We start from the raw sequence: 15,275 nt of genomic DNA, 5'->3' as shown, positions 1-15,275 counted from the left end.
TCCCCATGGCAGAGCCTCCCTCCATCCCCTTCCTCTCCGGGCTCCTCATGCCCAGCATCCCTCCCTGCTGCAGGAATTGCTCTCCTTGCTGCTCCCACTCGTGCCCCACACGATGTGCCCGCTGTCCTGCCTCTCCCGTGTGTCCCCTCTGCTCTCCCACAGCCTGGCGTGCAGCTCTCAGCTCGCTATTGGAGTTTTATGTGGGAGCAGCTCCACAGAATTATTCCGTCCTGGTAGTCCTTGCCTAAATCTGTGTTTGTCTCTCTCCTGGAAGCTTGCAGCCTGCAGGATGGAATGAGAAGTCTGCCTCAATGTTTGCAGTACTTTGCTTGTTCTCAGGGAGCCAAAGGGCAGCAGATAATAAACGAAATGAATTGAACACCCTCGGAGGCTGCAGGCGTCAAAAGCACATTTACTGCGGCTTGAAACCAAGCACTGTGATTACCCAGGGCTGGATTTGCTGGCAGCTCCAGTGGAAGGCAGCACTGAGGCCGTGCCAATCCCCTGGGATGATCAGCCCTTCCAGCAGCTCGGCTCATTTAGCAAATCTAACTATTACGTGATAAACGCACTTCAAGCAGGGCTGGGCTTTTCTTTTTTCCCACAGCATCGGAGCATTCCCGTTTTTCCTGCTGTTGTGGGTACCCCATTTTGGGAGAGGCTGCCCTTTGAACCTTTGCTTTCCCCCAAGCTGAGACCCAGAACAAATTCCCTGCTGAATTTTCACCCTCGGGGGTCTCCCGTCCCCCCTGTGTCACCCCTGCCTGTCCCTGTCATTGTCCTGGGGACAATGAGCTGTGCCTGGGGACCGTGCTCAGCCCTTCTGCAGCTCCCAAACAATGAGCTGCTCTCCCTCCCCACTGCTGCTAAAGGAGCAGCATTTCAGGAGCTGTCAGCAGCTGCCTCTGCCTTTTCTTGCCGGGGTGGGCAAGTGGGAGGTGTTGTCCCCCACCCAGCACCAGCTCCTGTCTCCTGCTCCTCCGTGCTGCAAGCTGAGCACAGAGAGGGGCTCCTCCAGCATCATCTGAATTACAAAGTCATTCTATTGTCAAGCCTTTTAAGTGTCACATTCTCTTTCAAATCCAAGGCTGTGACATTCACTGAAGAACAGCATCGTTTCAAAGTCAGGAGGGTCTATTCTTAGCACATCAGTCAAAAAAGGGGGGGAAAAAAAGTCGTTGGGGAAGGAAAAAGGCACAACAATTTTACCAGAATGAACCTTGTCACAAATGATCAATTTGTCTCCCATTCACACTGACCTGCTCCTTGCTGCATGCCAGAGGACAGAATTTGATGCCACAGCACAATGAATTAAGATTTGCCAGATCTCCTGGTAATTAATTGCCTCCCAGTACAGGTTTGGCAAAGAATAATTTATCTCTAAAGCTATTAGATCACTGGTAGTTGGGTTTTGCGTTTTACTGGGTATTTTTCTTTTTAAGGAACATTTCTCCTCAGTTAGTTGAAGAATAGATGCTGATGAGTAACAGCCACCTCCCGGGATTTTATTCACTTTACTTAAATACCTCTTCCTGCTAGACCAGAGTCCCCTCAGCAGTGGAGAGGCAAAGTCAGGACTGAGCACAGCCGAGCCAGAAGGGCTGGGCTGCGTCCTGGATTTTGGAGTGCAGCCCCTCAGCAAGCCCAGGGCTGGAGAGCCCAGCTTCTCACACACCCTCCAGCCTGGGAATGTCAATCCAGGCAGCTCCCACAGCACTTCTGCCTTTGTTATTGTCACTGGGAAATCTCAGCCTGAGCTCATAAAAAAATTAATAAGGTCTATAGCCTTGTCTTGAAATCTACCTGTGCATTATGAAAGTTATGATTCTTGAACTAAACAGAACTTTCAAAGCATTTATCCTGATGCATGCCCAGGAAAGTGCTCTTCCATTCAGAGAGAACAAGAATTCACTAAATTCCTGGTGGGCTCCTAAATTCTGCTCTAAGGGGCTTCTGCTGGTGGGTTCTTCCTGTTCAAGGACTGAGAGAGCAAAGAGATTTTCCCACCCTTCCTGAAAAAGCCATGCAAATGTCTTCGTAACTCTAATGAGCTGGGGGCAGAGTTTGAACTGTTTCTGAAGATGGGATTCAGTTCAGTGTGGGATGATGCTGGAACAAGTGTGGTACCAAAGCAGATCCTCAGTGTCCCCCTGCACATCCTGACCAGCTCCAGAAGGACTGTCACTAACGTGCTTCTCTCTCTTTCCTGCTTTTTAGTATTCATGCAGTGCTGATCATGTGAAAATTACTCACACTTCTGACTTGAGAAAAGTTTCTTAACTGAGAAATTCCACCAATATCAAGGGAATTAGAAATTCAAATGGGGGGAAATTATATACTGTGTGTGTCAATACAGCAAACCTTTATAGAAGCTGCAATCAATCACATTGGCATCAAAGGTGGTGGGACTTTCCCCTGTCACCAAGCGGATCACAGGCCAAAGGAAAAGCGGAATTAGGGAAGAAAGCTCGGTTTGCTGCTGCAGAGAGGGCTGCCTGTCCAGGAGCACAGAGCTGCAGCCAGCTCTGGCTGTGAGCCAGGGCTGTGCCCAAGTCTGGCCTGGCCTGTTGCTCTGTGCCTGGGCTGGGCTCTGGAGCAGCTTCTGTCTCTGTGTTGGTGCTGCTGCAGCAGGACAAGAGCTTTCTTTCACAGGCTGCACTTCTGAAACGGCTTATTGGGCATTGCCCCAGTAAACCTCCCCCTGAGCATCCCTGTCCTTCCCTTTGACACCTCACCTGTCCCTGGAAAAGGGAAATCCCAAATCCTGCAGCCTCACTTGCGACAGCTCACTCTGCCAGCACTGAGCGTCACTGCAAGGCTGCACTGACCCACTCTGATCCCGCTGCAGCTGCTGCAGAGCACAGCAGGGCACGGAGTGGGCTTTGCTGGGCCCTTTCACCTTCACCCTTCCTTTATCCCTGCCGTGCTGTGTGTGATCAAACCAACAACTCTCCCCCAAAGCTGCTCCTGTCTCACGTGTGCCGTGTCAGACCTCAGGCAGGGGTTTGTACCAGCCAGCAGAGATGTGCTGAGGCTGCAGCTGATTCCTGCACCGTTCTGGCTCTCTGCTACTCCCCTTTTGTGTTTTGACTGCCAAATGTTGTGGTTTTGTGGGTCTTGTATCTGAGCTCTCTGCTGTCAGCTCCCTGAGATGCAAGAAGTAGGCACGGCCCAGATGCTTGCCTGGAGCAGAAATAACACATTTTTCTACTACTGTTCTCCATCAGGTCCCCTGAGTCTTGCATTTCTGGCAGACAGCATTCCACGGGGAGAAAAAGAACCTCAGGCCTTTGGTTTGCAGTTGTTGTAAAAACCTGATTCTGGCTGTGGTGTAATTTAGCAGATTGAAATAGAGATATAGTAAATCTGTTATACTCTCTTAGTGACTCAGTGAGCTTCCACTGGCAAAAACTGTTCAGAATTTGGAATATTCAGTAATCCCTTCACATTTCCAGGGGCTTTTGTGTGTTCCCAGTGTTCCTTGGAGGGGCATGTGTGCTGATAAGTGCATGTTGCTGGATGGGTGTATTTGAAACTACAGAGAGACAACAAGGAGCGAGGCAGCCAGGAGGATAAACAGCTCCTGGGGATGATTTCAGGGTTTTTGTGCACACAGCCATCTATTTGCTTCAGACAAGTATGTGGGAAAGGTGAGTAATAACAGGCCTGCTGCTCCTGATGCCCCTGATGCTGAAAATACCCCGGTGCAGCGTGCACTTTGATGGGGGCACATTCTATTTCCAAGGTAGGATGTGTAAATTATCCTGGCTGGACTTTGGGTCAGCCAGTGTTGAGATTTTGTGGAATCATACGAGTTTATTTTGCTTGTGCTAGAAATGTGGCCAGGTAAGTTATTATCTGGGTGTAATTATATGATATATAACAGGAGAATTTTGTACAAGAATCCATCCAGTTGCGTGTGAGGTTTCCACATTAACCTGGTGTGAAATGGCTCAGAGTTGGATGCCATTGGAACATTAAAACACGTGTGGGGGGTTCTGCAGCAGGAATTTGACCACAATGGTTTTTCAGACCACAAGTCCTGGAGAAAAGCCAAGCAGGAATCACTGTGCCATGTTTAGTTCTGTTTTGGGGTGTGTGTTTTGTTTTGGGGCACTGGCAGCTCAGTCCCTCATTCTGGGGCAGTGGGTGTCCATCAGCGTCTGTTGCAGGGTGTGAGTTTGGGCTCTTCCTCTGTGTGTTTGTGCTGGATTTGGGGCTGGGGGCTTTGTCTGTCCCTTCCCAGGGCCTTGGGGGCATTGGCAGGATTTGGCCTGGGTGTGGGACTGGTTTGGGGCTGGTTTGAGGGGATAATCTGAGCGGGGCCTGCACAGGCCGTGAGGGCGGGAGGTGCCCGCGGTGGCCATGGCGGCCCTTGGCCCAGGAGGGGACGGGCAGGGCTCACTCCCTCACACTCGCTCACACTCACTCCCTCACTCACTCTCACTCACACGCACTCTCTCTGTCACTCATTTCTCGCCCACTCACACTCTCTCCCTCCCTCTCTCACCTTCTGGGCCCGGCGCTTGTCGGCGCGCTGGTTCTGGTGGTAGATGCGGCTGAAGTTGGAGACGATGACGGGCACGGGCAGGGCGATGACCAGCACCCCGCTCAGCGAGCAGATGGAGCCAAAGATCTTCCCCGCGATGGTCTTGGGCACCATGTCCCCGTAGCTGCGGGCACAAGCACAGAGGAGGCCCCTCCTTGAGACCCCGGGCCTCGGCAGAGCCTGCCCCGCTCCCCGGGGTGGCACTGGCGCTCCGAGCCCCGTGCCAGGGACAGCTCCACTGGTACGGCCACCCTGGGCTGGGCACGGCCACCCTGCTCATCCTGCTGCCACCCTGGGCTGGGCACGGCCACCCTGCCCCTGGTACAGACACCCTGGGCTGGGCATGGCCTCCCTGTCCCTTCTGCTGCCACCCTGGGCTGGGCATGGCCTCCCTGCTCATCCTGCTGCCACCCTGGGCTGGGCACGGCCACCCTGCCCCTGGTACGGCCACCCTGGGCTGGGCACGGCCTCCCTGTCCCTTCTGCTGCCACCCTGGGCTGGGCACAGTCACCCTGGGCTGGGCACAGCTACCCTGCCCCTGGTACACCCTGCTCATCCTGCTGCCACCCTGGGCTGGGCACGGCCACCCTGGGCTGGACACAGCCACCCTGCTCATCCTGCTGCCACCCTGGGCTGGGCACGGCCACCCTGCCCCTGGTACGGCCACCCTGGGCTGGGCACGGCCTCCCTGTCCCTTCTGCTGCCACCCTGGGCTGGGCACAGCCACCCTGGGCTGGGCACAGCTACCCTGCCCCTGGTACGGCCACCCTGGGCTGGGCATGGCCTCCCTGCTCATCCTGCTGCCACCCTGGGCTGGGCACGGCCACCCTGCCCCTGGTATGGCCACCCTGGGCTGGGCACGGCCGCCCTGGGCTGGGCACGGCCACCCTGCCCCTGGTACGGCCACCCTGGGCTGGGCACGGCCTCCCTGTCCCTTCTGCTGCCACCCTGGGCTGGGCATGGCCTCCCTGCTCATCCTGCTGCCACCCTGGGCTGGGCACAGCCACCCTGGGCTGGGCATGGCCACCCTGCTCCTTCTGCTGTCACCCTGGGCTGGGCACAGCCACCCTGCTCATCCTGCTGCCCCCCTGGGCTGGGCACAGCTACCTTGCCCCTGGTATGGCCATCCTGGGCTGGGCACGGCCACCCTGCCCCTGGTACGGCCACCCTGGGCTGGGCACAGCCACCCTGCTCATCCTGCTGCCACCCTGGGCGGCTGGAGCCCCTCTGCTCCATCCTGCTGCCACCCTGGGCTGGGCACGGCCACCCTGCCCTGCCTGGCACCCAGCTCAGCACAGAAGGCACCTCAGTGGCAGAGCAGAGCTGCTCAGCAGCTGCTGGGGGTTGAAATTCACACCCTCGCTGCTCTGCGCCCACCTCTCCATGCAGATGAGCTCCAGCAAACTTCCAGCTCTGCGTCTGCTGGGCAGCAGGTTCATATATTTTCATTCCCTGGTATCCAGGTGCAAATGAGGACTGATTTACACTTCCATTTCAAAGCCCAGCAGTTTCCCTGCCATCTGCACAGTCAGAAATTTGGGGGTTGTTCAAAGTCTGCATTCAGTAAAAGGTGAATTCTCAGGGATATGAGACCAGATAAAAATATTCATACAAAGCTCTGCACTGGGTTGGACCCAACAATCTTCTGCTGTAATTTGTGTTGCATAAAGAGCATGTGGAGTGAGTGCAGAGGAGGCCACGGGGATGCTCTGAGGGCTGGAGCCCCTCTGCTCTGGAGAAAATCCGAAAATTGAAATCTAGACAAGCCCCTGGTTGCTATCAGATGGTATTAGGGATTTCTGTGGTTATCTTTGAGATGTTCTGGTGCTTGGTGCAGCAAATGTTGAAAAGAGAAATGATTTATTTCAATCGAGGCTTTATTTTTACATTTGATGTCAGTCTACAACCAACAAAGGGCTTTGAGGGGAATAGAGTTGAGCTAAGAATAATTTACACCCAAGAAGGCAAAACAAACATTTCACAACACCTTTTTTCTCAGCTGAACTTCATGTCCCCATGCAAGAACTTGTTGGTGTGAGGGGCTGAATAAGAGCAGGACTCCTTGCATGCTAAATGCTTCAGGCACCATTAGCCAAGGCTTGTTTATCCCAAGCAGAATCTTCTCCTGCCTTCACCCACACCAAAACCCCTCAGAATACCCCAAATCAACAGATGGCTCTTCATGTCTATTAACTTTTTAGCTGCTGCTTTATGCAAAGATCATTTCAAAGCTCTTGCTAAGTGACAAGTTCTTCTACCTCATTTAACACTGCTCTAAAAAAAAAATCTCACTCTTCTCCTGCTGGCCCTTAACACAATAAGGCTGAAAATTAATCATATGCCTCAAACATGATCTCAGTGACCTGGAGCAGGCAGAAAAAGCCCTTCTGTGCATTTGCAAAGAGTATAATAATAAGTGTCTGGCTCTCAGTCTGTCTCAGGGAGTTTTGTTCTCACATGCAGACTGAGAGTTACCTCATTACTGGGGACTTGAGAGAAGTGCTTTAAAACACCACCAGGGAAGATCAAACCCTTGGAGCAGGAAGGGTTTTGTGGGGAGATGAGAACTGCCTTTGCAAAACCCCTGTGAGAGGAGGAGCCCTGGGGAGCTGTGCGGTGCTGGGCTGGTGGCTCAGGGACAGCCCCTGGTGGCACTGGGCTGCAGGGACCGCGGAGGATTCCCTGATCCCTCCTCTGGGACATGGCAACGTCCCAGGCACCTGGGGACATCTCCTGTGGCCTCACTGGGCTGACCTGTGGGGTGCAAATGCCAGCCCTGACGTTTGGGAGTGTCTCAGCTCTGTTTTTCAGAGCTGAGCCAGCCTGAGCTTGATGTCCATCCCTGGCACTGCTGAGAGCCCCCTTTGACTTTGCCAGGGCTTGGAATGAGCTGCAATTGTTCTGCTCCTCTATTGACATCTCAGCTCCTGCAATATTAATTGCTGGACAGACTATTTCTGTCCTGATGCTACCACAAGGCACTAATGGCCCCGTGGCATATTTATATCAGCTACAGTGCCAAATAAACTCAGCTCTTGCATTCCAGTTACTACTAATTATCTTGCATTCCAGTTACTACTAATTAGGCATTTCAAACCCAAAACTTCTTTTCCCCAGACTGGAATGAGAGAACACAACTTTCTCATTAATTTGTTCAGTAAAAGGCAACTTGTCATCTAAAAACTAACCCTAGCCCTAACTCTAAACCAAACCCTAACCCTAAACTAAGCTTAACCCTAAACCAAGCCCTAACCCTAACCCTAACCCTGACCCTAACCCTAACCCCTAACCCTGACCCTAACCCTAACCCCTAACCCTAACCCTAACTCTAACCCTAACCCTGACCCTAACTTTAACCCTAACCCTGACCCTGACCCTAACCCTAACCCATTCCCTCCTTCCCTGATGATGCTGCCAGGAATCCACTGGGATCACAACACACTGAGCCCATTTTCAGCTGCTGAATTCCAGGCAAGGTTCACCTGCTGGAAGGTGGGACGAGAGGAGCTTTCAGGTCCTTCCAGCCCGGGTTCCTTGCTGTGCTCCCTGGCTGTGCCAGGTGAGAGGCACTCACCTGTGGAAGGTGTGCCGGTGCCAGGGGGAGCTGCCACATCCCTGCACGCTCCCTGCTCGCTGCCAGGAGCTCCAGAGCCCCACACAGGAGCATCCCACACACAGCTTTGGTCGGTCCCCCTTTCCTGCTGTCCCCCAGTTCCATTTCCTGCCAAGGGAACACTCTGAACCCCGAGACTCATTTACTGTATACACAACATAAACTTCAACCCAATCCCTAAACAGGCAAAAAACCCCAAACACCCTGAAGAGGGGGAAAGAATCAGAAAGTGACTTTTAAGTTGTCTCGGTTTAGACCGGAAAACACTCCATGCAGAACTTTATTTTTTTTTAAATTTCCCGTGTGACTTCTGCGTTCTTTGGCTAGAAAAGGGGTCGTATGTCACTCACCCTAATTAGCAGCTATTAGTCTTGACAACATAATGTGCTGTTGTTTTCCTGCCTGCCGGCAGAGGAGTGTCATCAAGCAGAGGTCACTGCTCCTACCTTCAGCCACCGAGGTGTCTGGGCCCTGCTCGGGTCCCCAGCTGCAGACAGCAATAAATAAGGTGCTGAGGAGCTCATCAAAGCCTCGCTCTAAAAATAGCCCTGGCAGCTCTCTGCTGATGCTGCCTCTCCCCGCAGCATCCTCCCCCTGCCACCGGGCAGCTGCAGGAAAACAGCTGGGAGATCCTTGGCCGCGGGGACAGCTCTGAGCTGAGCCTGGAGCAGGATTCTCCTCCCCAGCAGCCTTTCTGTGCCCCAGCTTTTCTCCCTGGGTCGGGCACATCCCGGGAGGGCTGCTGGGTGCCATCAGCAGGGAGCTCCATGCTCCTTTGGGCAGGGATGGGCTCTGAGCTCTCCCTGCAGCCTTCTGTCCTCCGGGCCAGCGCTCCCAGCTCTCCTCTGGGGTTCCAGCAGCTCTGGGGTCCCCCAGGAGCACTGGGGGGACAGCAGAGCAGCAGCCCCAGCCCTCCTGCCTGCCTCGGGGGGCTCAGCCCCTCGGAGCAGCCCCCAGAGGGTCCCTGGTGGCCTGGGGGAGGCCCAGGGCCAGCACAGGGGACGGTGGCTCTCCATCCCACGCTCAGGCTGTTCCCTGTCAGTGTTTAGGGCTCAGGGGACATTGCTGCCCAGGTGCTTTTCACACCCAGGAAAGCTGGAACAGCTCCTGCAGCTGGGGCAGACACAAGGCTCTCCCCTGGCTCAAGGTTTCTCCTCACAGCTCTCAGGGAGCTGCTTTATCTCTCCAACCTTTTGCCCAGCACAGGAAAGGCAAAAAAAGATTTTACTCCAGCCTGGAAGCGTCTGCCTTGGGACAATAGGGCCAGAATAATATCATTATGTACTGTACAATGGAGCATGATTTTGAAAGGATTTTGCATGAAAGAGCTGCAATAAAGCATGGCATTAGCATGTAGCTGTCCAGGTGCCAGAGAGCCGTTTTTGCACTCCAAGTAATTCACTCAGCAATGTTGTGGTTCACACAAAGGAGAGGAAAATGGCCAGAATTCAGCTCCAGGCTTTCAGTGGCACTGCCAGGCTGTGGACATTGCAGTGACAGCTCCGTCCCTCCATTCCATAGCTGCAGGTCTGAGGTAATCTTGCTAATGCTGCTTTGAGCCCCAGTGCAAGAACGGCTGTGTCCCTTCCAGTGAGGCAAGGCAAGCAGGAGCAAGCACTGCTCGTTCCCCTCGTGGTGAAGGAGCAGGGAATGAGCAGCTGGCCAGGGCTGGGGTGCCTGGCACCTGCACCTCTGCCTTGGGGCTCAGCTCAGCATTGCTCACCCACCCTGCTGGCAGCAGCCCCAAAGCTCACCTGTGCTGCTCTGGGCTGGAAGGGACCTTTAAACCCATTTATTCCACATTTCCACTGCCTCAGGCTGCTCAGAGCACCGTCCTCTCCACCTCAAAGGTCCCCAGGGGTGTCCAGCTGTGTTTTACAAATCCCAGAAGCACAGGCAGGTTTGGGCTGGGACCTTGGGGGCCCCTGGTGCCTCCTGCAAGGCTGAGCTGTAAGCAGAGCCACGACGGCTTTGAAGCAAGAGAATCTGCAAACAGGCTGTCAAACGACAGCCTTGAACAGCAAATCAGCCGTGGCCGGGGAAGCACAGAGCCTATTTCATGCTAGGATTCTTTTACATTAAATATACTTCTTTTCTGCCTTGTTTGGAGCTGGTCACTTCCCCAGCTGGGTATTCAGCTGCGAGATCTGGCATGCTTTCACACTACTGTTTTCTTTTTCCCTGGCATAATTCATTTGGTGATGTTTTCATGGATGCTCCAGAAATTCTGCTGCAATTCCAGCGCTCAGCCAGGCTGTGAGGGATGAGGGCTGGAGATGCTATCAGCTCTAGCAGCAGCAGCAGCTTATCTTCAGCACTTGGATTCACTTGGATCTTTAGCAAAGCTGTGGTCAGCAGTTGCTTAGTAGGGATTTTCCAGGTAAAGTTGCCTGCTTGCTATTGTTCTGGTTTATAAATTCATATTTCTGAGTTTCGTGTGATAAAAGGACAGAGATGAATTAAAAATTGTCCTCCTCTGAGGAGAAGCAAGTTCTGTTGCTCCTGCACTGGGGAGCACAGGGAAGAGAGGAAGGTTATTCCCTGGTGGATTTGCCAGGGTAGCCTGGACCAACCCTAGCAGAGCCAAATCAAGGGACAAGCTGAACTTGGAGCCAGCTCCAGGCTGCTCATTGCTCCAGCCAGAGAGAAAAGGTGACCTGAGAGCAACTGGTGGCAGGAACATTCCTTCCAACAGCAGCAGCCCCTGCCCAAGGGAGCAGGAATGCTTGTGAGGACTCAGGAATAAATGAAGTCGGTTATTTAATATGCAAAGGGTGGAGAATACTTCATGTATTAACACACTGCTTCCATTTATTCCTCCTGGCTTGGATCAGCTTCTGAGCCCGTAGGCAGTTAAAGCAGATGGTCTGAATTTGGGTAACATTCAGACCTTGAGTTGAAGCTAAAAATGGAATTTCATTGGCAAGGAAAGTAGGTCAGAAAGCTAAAGCCCCTAGTCCTAAAATGATGAAAGGCTCCTAATCAAGTGTTCCCTATTACCATTCATTAAACAGAGCAGGGGGAGAGATATCATGAGAGACCTCAGCAGAAGGGGTGGCAGTGGGGAGGGACCCTGCTCCCTGCAAGGGGTTTATTTGGGTTTTACCCACGTCACTGAGGGGCTGATCTGGGGTTTATTTCTGTGTTTTTCCCTGGTTAGTCAGGGGCTGATTTGGGGTTTATTTCTGTGTTTTTCCCTGGTTAGTCAGGGGCTGATTTGGGGTTTATTTCTCTGGTTTACCCTGGCTAGTCAGGGGCTGATTTGGGGTTTATTTCTGTGTTTTTCCCTGGTTAATCAGGGGCTGATCTGGGGTTTATTTCTCTGTTTTTCCCAGTCACTGAGAGGCTGATCTGGGGTTTATTTCTCTGGCTTTCCCTGGTTAGTCAGGGGCTGATCTGGGGTTTATTTCTCTGTTTAACCCAGTCTCTGAGGGGCTGATCTGGGGTTTATTTCTCTGGTTTTCCCAGTCACGAAGGGGCTGATCTGGGGTTTATTTCTCTGTTTAACCCAGGTGATTGAGGGGCTGATTTGGGGTTTATTTCTCTGTTTTCCCCAGCCAGGGCAGGCTGCAGGGCCAGCTCTGGTCTCAGCAGCACAGGAGGGCCCTTCCCACCCCACCACCCTGGCATTCCTTCAGCTGGAGTTTCTCCTTGTGACCCACAGTGATGCTTTCAGCTTCCTGCTTTCCACAGCCATCAAGCACCAAGAACATGCTTGAAATATGAGGAACAAGTCCTGAGCATCACTGTCCATCTGATCCAGGCATCTGGCATGAGAGCAGCTGAGTGCTGCTCAGTAATGCCCACTTTTTAAAAAGTGTTTATTTTAATGGCAAATAAAATGTCCCAGATTAAGGCATTATTTATTTCTGGCTGCACACACTAAAGGCCTTTTAAATTACTTCATTCATTATTAATTCAAGAAGAATCCTCCTATTACTTGGAGTGAAAATCTTACAAAATTACCTGCTCAGAGAATCCTTTTCTTTTTGCATCTTAGCTCTCTGTAAGAGGAATCTTTTGGGAGAACATGCAGGCTGGAGAGGGCAGGCAGTGCATTGAGCAATTAGACTTTTCTCCTAATAGCAGGGCTGAAGGCTCCCTGCCCTGCCTTAAACCCTTAACTGTGGTGTCAGCTTAAAGGAAATGCTGGGTTTTTGCTTTCATTTTATCCTCATCTTTTTCTTTTCTGTCTTTTTAAGCAGCTTGAGTGTCCATGCTGAGCCATGTCACATTCCAAGTGATCCACATACTGTGCATTTTAATGAGCTGCTAACACTGATTATACAAAAAGCAATCTCAGAAATATTTACTGAGTCAAAAAAAAAAAAAAAAAAGCCTATGGGGAACTAATTAGCTTTTTAAGAATTGGCTTTTTGAAAGCTTTAGACTCTGGAAAAGTTGAACTTGGAATCAGTTTCAAAGAAGTGGAAGGAGTGACTGGAAGAAAAGGGAGTGAGTTGTGCTGGAGTATTTGCAACAGAGGATTCCACATCCCAGGCTGGTCTGCACGGGACAGGGGATGCTCTGCAAGCTGAATGCATAATAAAGAACAGAGAGACAAGAAATGAGATTGCTATGCAGAGAAAAGCCACGTAATGCCTGGATCTTTTGCCAGGTTTCTGCAGCCTTTCTGAGGCTTGATCAGAGAGGGACAAAATCTTTGTCCCTCTGTCCCTGACAGTGACCCTGGGAGCTCACTGCACTCCAGGGTGGAGAAAATTCCAGAAAATTCCCCCGCCAGGTCCCTCCACCAGGGTTTCTCCAAACAGTGACACTGGGAGCTCACTGCACTCCAGGGTGGAGAAAATTCCAGAAAATTCCCCCTAGTTTGGCACAGAGCTGCTTCAAGTTTCCCTTTCCTGGATGCAAAATGCAATGCAAGGTCTTCATATTCCCTGGATATTTACTTCTGTCCCTTCCACGGTGACCCCAAATGGTGCCATTTGTCACAGACAGCAGCAGGTAAAAGGAATGGAGAATTCCCTTGGGCCAGGCCTGCATTTGCACTGAAAGCCACCTTGCAGGCTGGCAGGGCTGCAGGAGCCCTGGGTGCAGGCTGGGCATGGAGGGACAATCCCAGTGCTGCATTTCTGAGTAGGAGCTGGGGAGCTTTTGTGATTTTTATTTCATTTCTTTAGTATAATCGCTGTGCTTTGAACAGAAAACAGTCTGATCCTTGTCTTTTCTCTCTCCTGTCCAAATCTGATCTGTAACAGCAGAGCAGGCAAAGTTCCTTGCCTTGCTGGTGGAACAGACTGCTTAAGCACTAAGCCCTGGTAATCCAGTTTGTTTTCCTACCAGCAACTGAAACATGAAGATATGCACAGCCTGTGCCTGATGTAAGCATTGAGATCATGACAGGGCTCCCAAATCCTTTTATTTTCATATTTATTCAGCTGATAAACTTCCCGTGTTTGTCCTTCATCTGTCATTTCTGGCAGGGATTTGGCCCCAGGGCAGCTCCCATTCCCTCCTCTCCCCCTGTGCCTGGAGATCTATTGGCACAGCAGCCCTGGAGGTGTCCCTGCACGGGAAAAAGGAGAGGATCTGGGGATGGACTCGGGCTCTTTGTGTGACCTTGGGCAGCTCTTTGCTCCTCCAGTCTCGGCTGCAGGTGAGGAGCAATCCTTCCCTGCCCTGTCCCCAGAGCTTCCCCCTGCTCTTTGTCTAAGGGACTCTGCTCTTTGCACTGACAGTGTCCAGTCACTATTTCCACAGTCATTATTTACACTTAGATTAAGCCTTCATATTATCCAGTGCATGGCATTAATAATATCAAAATGCCATTTTATACAACGTTTAAGATCAGAATTTCCTATTGGAAATCAATGAGAACATCTTCCAAAAAAAAAAAAAATTCAGTGACCTGACTGTCCCTTCTTATATAAGAAGTGTCTATATTTATCAGTGCTGATATCAGCTGCTGGGGTTACCTGGCTGCTCGTGGCTCACACAGAGTCCTGAGAGGTGTTTCTCTCACAGCCAGCTCCTGTCAGGAGAGGGTGACTTCTCCTCTGCACCAAGATTCCAGCTCGCCCCTGTTTGAAGCCTGCAGATGGAAGGCCCCAGCCCCAGAATGTTCTGGCAGCTCCTGGCCAGGACGCTCAGGCACAGGAGGGGCTGTTCCTCCCCGGTGCCACTCTCAAGGTGACACATTCCCTGCCCAGAGCACAGCTGTGAGCTGGGTCAGGCAGAGAGCCTGGCTCCATCCCAGTGCTGCTGCGGGGACCCCCAGCACCCCGAGAGAGCCAGAGCAGAGCAAGGTGCCAGCTGAGCAGTGCCCCTGGCAGCAAGGGCCTCTTGCTGCAGTAAATCTGTGTGCACTGCACCTGACACACAGCACTTGGCCTCTCAAACCACAGAGGGATGAGGCTCTGCTGGCTGAGATAGATGTTTTGTGTTTGTCTGGAAGCCTGTATCCGTACACAGCTATACATCTATCTCCTGCATCTGATTTAGCTGGGCTGCAATCAGGAAAAAATTGCAGGACAACCTCATCACCTGTAAGCATTCTGCTGGGAAAAATGTGCAGCACCAGCAGGAATTCAGATTAAAGATGTTAAAAGAAAATGTGTCTTTTCATCAGTGCTTTCCTCCTCATTAAACACGGAGTTTGCTCATAAGCATTTCCCAAACAAAAAGGGAGAAATAGGTAAAAGCAAATACTCTGCAATTAAGCTCCCTTGAATTTCCCCAGAAGGTTCACCTGAGCTTAATTTAATATCCCCTCATTCCTCCCCAGCCACCTGTTTGGCTGGGATGCAAAAAGAGGAGTGTGCAGGGGATCTGTCCTGCAGCCCTGGCTGGGGGGGCTGGAACAGATCCCCCAAACCCTGCAGGGACAGAGCCCCCAACCCCTGCAGGGACAGAGCCCCCAAACCCTGCAGGGACAGAGCCACTAAACCCTGCAGGGGCTGCAGGGACAGAGCCCCCAAACCCTGCAGGGACAGAGCCCCCAAACCCTGCAGGGGCTGCAGGAACAGAGCCCCCAAACCCTGCAGGGGCTGCAGGGACAGAGCCCCCAAACCCTGCAGGGACAGAGCCCCCAAACCCTGCAGGGGCTGCAGGAACAGAGCCCCCAACCCCTGCAGGGACAGAGCCCCCAAACCC

The 15,275-nt window shown here is 52.3% G+C and overlaps 1 protein-coding gene across 2 annotated transcripts in view; it reads right to left on the bottom strand.

Annotated features, from left to right (window-relative positions):
* The window catches only part of KCND3 (potassium voltage-gated channel subfamily D member 3), a 96,385-nt gene that overhangs the window by 17,868 nt on the left and 63,242 nt on the right, over positions 1 to 15,275 (bottom strand). For both annotated transcript variants that reach the window (XM_041427069.1, XM_041427068.1), the window contains exon 3: positions 4,511 to 4,673. In XM_041427069.1, coding sequence (XP_041283003.1) covers positions 4,511 to 4,673 — 163 coding nt within the window. The remainder of the gene's footprint in view (positions 1 to 4,510; positions 4,674 to 15,275) is intronic.

This window comes from Onychostruthus taczanowskii, unplaced genomic scaffold (assembly GCF_017590055.1).
Source record: "Onychostruthus taczanowskii isolate IOZ18803 unplaced genomic scaffold, ASM1759005v1 scaffold97, whole genome shotgun sequence".
NCBI lineage: Eukaryota > Metazoa > Chordata > Aves > Passeriformes > Passeridae > Onychostruthus > Onychostruthus taczanowskii.
Note: the sequence above shows the minus strand (reverse complement) of the source record. Positions and strands in the feature narration are given on the sequence as shown.